The sequence below is a fragment of the Charadrius vociferus genome, unplaced genomic scaffold (assembly GCF_000708025.1).
Source record: "Charadrius vociferus isolate BGI_N301 unplaced genomic scaffold, ASM70802v2 scaffold423, whole genome shotgun sequence".
In the NCBI taxonomy this organism is placed as follows: domain Eukaryota; kingdom Metazoa; phylum Chordata; class Aves; order Charadriiformes; family Charadriidae; genus Charadrius; species Charadrius vociferus.
In genome coordinates, this window is record NW_009648149.1 from 1,281,111 (window position 1) to 1,287,959 (window position 6,849).

Genomic DNA, 6,849 nt, shown 5'->3' on the forward strand with positions numbered 1-6,849 from the left:
GTTCAAGGCCAGGTTGGACGGGGCTTGGAGCAACCTGGGCTGGGGGGAGGTGGCCCTGCCCAGGGCAGGGGGTGGCACTGGGTGGTCTTCAAGTTCCCTTCCAACCCAAACCATTCTGTGATTCTGTGATTCGAGGACGGTAAAAAAAGTCACAAAACAGCTGGATGGGGATCACTTTTGTATACAGCTTAAAAACAACATTCTAGTCTTGAGTTTTTCAGCAGCAGTCACCTAGGTGGCATTTTGTTTGAGCACAGGCCACCAACTCCTCTCGCCAAGCCCAGGGAAGAGCAAATGAGACGTGCCCCACTGGGGAAGGTGGGCACAGCCCCGCAGCCGGCGAGGCAGGAGCATCACCTACCACAAATACAAAGAGCGATCGCAATTTGGGATTTAGCTTTTTCCAGCAGAACCCCCCTCACAGCGGCAAGGTCGGGGGCTCTGGAGATTTAGTGCCAAAATCCAGCTCTGCTCTCATGTGCTCCTGAGACACCCAGTCCCACCAGTGAAAGGACCAGGACGGGTTTGCCATCCACGTCCCCCACCATGCAGATTCCCAGTATGTCCAACAGACAGGGCAAGACCAGGCTGGACGTGGCACAGGAGCTGCCACACCGCAGCGCTTCCACTTTCCCCCGAAGGCCATTGGGCCACTTTGGGCGCTGCGCCTTCTCGGAACAGACATGCTTTAATTGGTCTTATTTCTAGGCCCAGCGCTGTACAGTTATTTTCCGGGGAACAAATGTAATCTTTATTCAATACAAGTGTGATCTGCGCCTCAACATAAAAAAGAAATTCCCCTTGAAGTGTAATGCAATCTGAAGCCACATCTGCAAAATCTAATGAAAGGATGAAACGCGCCCTTTTAACTTCAGAAAGAACGTGATCTGTGAAATACGTGATGGATCTGCAGTCAGTCCGTGAGAGGGGGTAGACGGGATGGCTCCAGAGAAGTCGTAGAAAGAAGGGATATTTAGAGAAGATCTCAAAGGATTATCTTCTGATCTGGTGTATAATCAGCTGGTTGCGTTCTCCTCCCGTTCACTTCAACCCCTCCCCATAAGGAGACCGGTTTCTGTCAGGTCTGATGTTGAGGCCAGCCCGTGGTTGGGGGGAGGACAACCCTATAGCCAACTTCAGGCTGATAACGTGCTTGTTAAGAAAATGAGTGAAAAATTAATTGAGAGTTTAGCTGCTGGAAGCTTCACCTGTTTTTTCCCCAAATAAAGGGTCTAAAGGAAATTCATGCCTGCAGAAGGCAGCAGCCAAAGGACTAGGAAACACACAAGCTATTCATTTCATGGTAGATATTCTTCTGATAGCAGCCAGACACTCATGTGCCTTTGCAAGCACCCGAAGACCAACCATTCCCACCCCAGGACCTGGAGCTCGTTGCCCAATGCAGTGGCTGCACAGTTATATATGTTTCTCTAGTATGGGAGACACTCTACGGATGGGCTTTTACTTCTGAGCTGACCTTAACCAGGAACCAACTTTTTGGAGGAATAAGAAAAACTAAACCAAATTGTTGGACCCAGCACCCTCACGGGCGCTGCCACAAGCTGCAGAGCGTCCTGCCTGGCCTGGAGAGGACGGCGGCTCTGGCAGGGCACAAGAGCCCATCTCCTCGACCCTCAAGTTGAGGATGACCCTCTTCAGAGGATCATCCATATGAGCGGTCCATGTGAAGACGGCAGCTGTGGTTAGGAGAGCGCAAGACCTGGGAAAAGCTCAGCAGAAGGAAGGGTATCGCGATTGTAAAGCTGGTTTACATAGCAACACTTCAAACTCGTTGAGTTGACTGCAAGAAGATAAATACTTCCTGAGCTGGAGCAAGGCTGGAAAGGGCCATCTCAGCTCCTGGTCCACCAAAATGAGCCACATCAAGACCACCAGTCATGCCGGGATGGCATGACCCAGCCCAGCCCCACCACTGCTCCCTGCCCCAGGACTGGTTGGTGTTGATTTCTTGTCCTCTCCCCGTCCCTGACCTGCAGCTCAGACCCCGGGGCTCGGCTGTCCCCTCTCTGCCCAGCCCCCAGCCACCGCTGCCGCATGGCGGCTCCCGCGTTCCCCATTTCACCGAAATCTTATTTCAGCATTTGTGATCTAATTTGGAAACGCTGATCCAGGATGTTCAGATGAATAAAGAATAACGATGGAAAAATGACTTCTGGTTCCTGATCTCCCGGGAAGGGGAAGAAAGCAAACCGCTCACCTTTTACTGCATGGCCCTGCGCGAGGCGGGAGTTTGGGGTTTCCAGCCCGGCACTGCCACCTAAGGGTGCGCGCGGTCCCTGGGACATTCACGTCTCCCCATCGATGCCTCGCAGACACAGGCACATCTTCCTCTCCGGTTTATCCTTTCTAAAACCACCCACGTTCGTCGCTCGTTATGTCTGTGTTAGCGAAGACACTACAAAAACCATCTGGACGGGGAACGTAGAAATGAAATCAGATATTTAGTCAAAAAATGTAACCACACACAAGAAAATTTAAGGTGGAGATTAACACGGACGAGAAGATGGTTTTCACTCGAGCGAGGAGAGTTGCTAGCTCACGCGGTGCAACCACGATGCCTTCAGCACCAGCCGTGGGATTTTCGGAAAATAACATGAGCTCCTCATTTTCATACCACCTACACCCTCTGTAGCATCTTACTCATTTCGCATGTGCTTTTATGATGTACTTGGCAATGCAAATAAGTAAATGAGGTGTTTGTTGGCTATGCATACCTTCACCTCAGTTTTCCCAGGATTTAACCATTCTAGATAACGAAGACTACTCTGTTTGTGTGTCAATATATACGTAATTGGTCTCTGTTCAGAAGGCACAGCGCCTCAACAGGTTGATAGGATTGTCTTTGTACTTCACACCAAAATGATATATTGACCCGGTATGGAAAGCAGAGTCTTAATTTTAATTACAACAAACTGAAGTCTTTCCCTGTTTAAATCATAGAATCACAGCATGGTTTAGGTTGGAAGGGACCTTGAAGACCATTTCGTTCCATCATGGGCAGGGCCACCTCCCCCCAGCCCAGGTTGCTCCAAGCCCCGTCCAACCTGGCCTTGAACACCCCCAGGGATGGGGCAGCCACAGCTTCTCGGGGCAACCTGCCCCTTGTCGTAGGGCGCCACCGCTGATGCAGAGTCCCCCCCCAGCTCTCCTGGAGCCCCTTTAGGCACTGGAAGGGGCTCTGAGGTCTCCCCTTTTTGGCCTTCTCTTCTCCAGGCTGAACCCCCCCAACTCTCCCAGCCTGTCCTCCCAGCAGAGGGGCTCCAGCCCTCCCAGCATCTCCGGGGCCTCCTCTGGCCCCGCTCCAACAGCTCCGTGTCTTTCCTGTGTTGAGGGCCCCAGAGCCGGAGGCAGAGATCCTCTAGTCCAACCCCACTGCCAGAAAAGGTTTCACTGATCTCACAGACCAGCTAGCCACAGAGGCGCCTGGATATTCCTCGCCTGAATAACGCAATTTGCATGATAAGTTGTTATACTTTCGAAGATCTTTTTTTTTTTTCTTGACAAAAGTAAAAACATCAATGGTGTCATTTTCTGATAGGAAAATTTAAACAAATCCGCGGTCATTTTATCACCCGACTTTGAATGCAAGTAGTATATGCAAATGCCAAAACGAGTAACACATCAGGGAAACTCAAAGCATATTTTAATTAAAATGATTCCCATTCCAAACATAAACCAAATCATTAGCACAATTAACATTACATGATTTTTTTAAAAAAGGAAAGAATCCTCTGTAGAAAGTGACTATTGTTTACCAGGTATTGGATTTCACTTCATTTTCAATGCTCCATAAAATAGCAACAGGTGAAAAAGCATTTAACCAGATTTCCAGCCTCATTTTTTTTAAAAAACAAAATCTAAGTTAAGTTTTTAAGTTGGACTGTTGGATGAGAAGAGATGAGAAAAATTAATGGTGCATCCTAAAGAGCAGTAACCAACCAACCCCTTTGGCCCACCACCCCCGCAGCACCAGCACCGCCAACGAGAAACACTGCTCTCCACGGGGAGAGGGGGATCACGTTCCTGAGCGTGCCTCACGGCTGCTGGCAAACACAACTGACTGACTCCATACATCCCAAAGGCAAAGGATTCCCAGAGAAGAGGAACGGCCCCAGCGGAGAGCGCGGGCTGCGTGCCACGGGCCGCCGGGCAGCAGCAGGAGAGACGCAACGGCGCACAGCGAGAACGCCCCGGGGATCCAGCGTCGGACTGAACAGGTTTCAATTCTCAGAGGCAAATCAAAGGCAAATCAGCAGCAATTTGGCTTTCTGTGTCATCGTCTTTAGGCATTTCGGTGTTCCGTTCCAAGATCCGGTTTCAAACGTCAAACCTTCTGGTCTGCAAACTGCAATGAGAAGGAAAAGTGAGAGATAATTACGCTATGCACCTATATCAACCATGCCCTTGGTTTTTTTCATTCCATAAATAAGATGCATTTTAGCATTAGGTTATCTTCATGCTCTGTGCTGGCACATGGCAATACACGCAGTTACTGCTGCTAATTTTCCCTATCACCAAATAAAAGAGAGAAACATGGATGAAAATTTTCTGTCCATACAGTACATCAAACTACATCAGCTACAATTGCTGCAGGACTCAAGTTTAGACCTTACCCACCCATACCGCCATGTTCTCTCACACAGACAAAACTACTCCAAACACCTTTATTTTTAAATGCTTTTAGGGGATGGAGGTGCCTGCGGGGATGCAGAGGAGAAGGAGGTAGTGCTGAGCCACATTCTGCCTCAGCCATTGACTCGGAGCAGACTCAAGGTCCACCAAAGACCGTCAACTCTGTCCTCGGCATCAGAAAGACAACTGAGGGGCCACCAAATCTGCAGAATTCCCAAGAAAACAAACGGACAAACCGACGAGTTACGGCGCACCTGCAAGATGAAAGTACAAGTTGGGAGAAGGGAAGAAGGAAACTTGTGCTTTTTTTTTATTAAATATTAATCCAATACTTGCTGACGCCCCTCCTACGCACGTGCCGTGCTGCAGTCCTTAGTTTGTCCCCTTCTCTCCGCCCCCTCGCCCATCCCACGGCGCGGCAGAGCCCGTGCTGCCCCGACGAAATGCTTTCACTGCCGGGCAGCGACATGCCCAATGCCTGCATCTGCCCGCGTGGGAGGACCGTGTGATCAAATGGATACAAACAGACTCGGAGGACATTTAGACTTTTTTAAGTCAAAGTTTTTGCCTTTCCAAGAGTGAAGTTCTACCTGAGGCAAACGGGGTACTTGGGAAGGGAACCTGAAGTTGTAAAGGCAGTTTAAACTGGAAGAGGGCAGGTTTAGATTAAACATTAGGAAGAAGTTGTTCACTGTGAGGGTGGTGAGGCACTGGCACAGGTTGCCCAGAGAGGTTGTTGAGGCCCCATCCCTGGAGGTGTTCAAGGCCAGGCTGGAGGTGGCCTTGGGCAACCTGGGCTGGTGGGAGGTGTCCCTGCCCAGGGTAGGGGGGTTGGAACTCAGTGATCTTCAAGGTCCTTTCCAACCTAAACCATTCTATGATTCTATGACAGCATAAGCAATTTTATGGGTGGGTTTGCGTGGCAGTAGGTGGCAGTCCCTGAGAACAAAAACTAAGCTTGCAACAAGAACCAAAGATGCAGTGCGTGTCCCTCGAGCAACAGGTATCCTGGGATCTCCAATGCCATCTGCAAGGCCCGGCCGGCGCTTCCTTGAGGCCATCCCATACTTCTGGGCTCTGTTTGTCACCTGCCGGGATCAGGAGGAAATTCTCCTTCCTCGCCCCAACACATAATTATGCTTATGAAGGTCGGAAAGATTTTAGCCTTCCATTGAAGCTCTGGAGAAGAGGGAAAATTAGAGGTTGAGGCTGTGCGTCTGCATAGGCTGAAGGCATCTGGTTCACACGCCTTGCTCCCACGCTCACATCTAAAGCTGCCATGAGATTTGACATCAAAAAGAATTCTCCGGCATCCCCGAAGGTCAGGGACCTCCTTCTGGGAAAAAGAAAGGACCTTTCACACGACGTGAGCTGCTTCCCGGGATCACCTGGGAAACCCACCGAGCAAGTTATCCACAACTGCAGAAACCAAAGACATCGGCAACACCTTTGATAAGCCGCAGCGTGATAAATACAGAGTACGGTACAACACAGTGTATTCTGCCATGAAATACTGGCACGTCAAACGGCAAGTCTGTAGCTTCCAAAGGAGATCCATCAGACTGATGTACCGGTTCAATTCAAGTACCCGTACTTTATATTTTTCAGATATGACTAATCCCTTCCAGGGGAAAAAAAAAAAAGCGATTAAAGAAGAAAAAGCTTACAAAACCCCCCATTATTTTTCAGTCACAGCATTAGCTGATCCAGAGCATCGCACAAAGCTGTGCAGGACCGAAAGACAACACACATTTAACCAGCCTCTCCCCTGCACATACGCAGGTGTGTATACCTGTGCACAAAAACATAGAGACCTCATGTATCTTAGCAAACCTGCCTTGAGAAGAACAGACACAATACGGCATCACGTTCATTACCACAGGTAAAGAACAATTTTTATCTATTGTCTGAAATCACAGAATCACAGAATGGTTGTGGTTGGAAAGGAGCTTAAAGCTCATCCAGTGCCACCCCCTGCCCTGGGCAGGGCCACCTCCCACCAGCCCAGGTTGCTCCAAGCCCCGTCCAACCTGGCCTTGAACACCTCCAGGGATGGGGCAGCCACAGCTTCTTGGGGCAACCTGCCCCAGGGGCTCACCGCCCTCACAGGGAAGAATTCCTTCCTAATATCTAATCTCAATCTCCCCTCTTTCAGTGTAAAACCATTCCTCCTCGTTGTATGGCTCCCCTCCCTGC

At 49.7% G+C, this 6,849-nt stretch overlaps 1 protein-coding gene across 1 annotated transcript in view; it reads right to left on the reverse strand.

Moving 5' to 3' along the window:
* Positions 1–6,849, reverse strand: part of CTH (cystathionine gamma-lyase) — a 35,477-nt gene that overhangs the window by 8,723 nt on the left and 19,905 nt on the right. Inside the window, exon 12 of the mRNA XM_009883991.1 lies at positions 6,055–6,274. Within this exon, the coding sequence (XP_009882293.1) occupies positions 6,055–6,274 (220 nt within the window). The remainder of the gene's footprint in view (positions 1–6,054; positions 6,275–6,849) is intronic.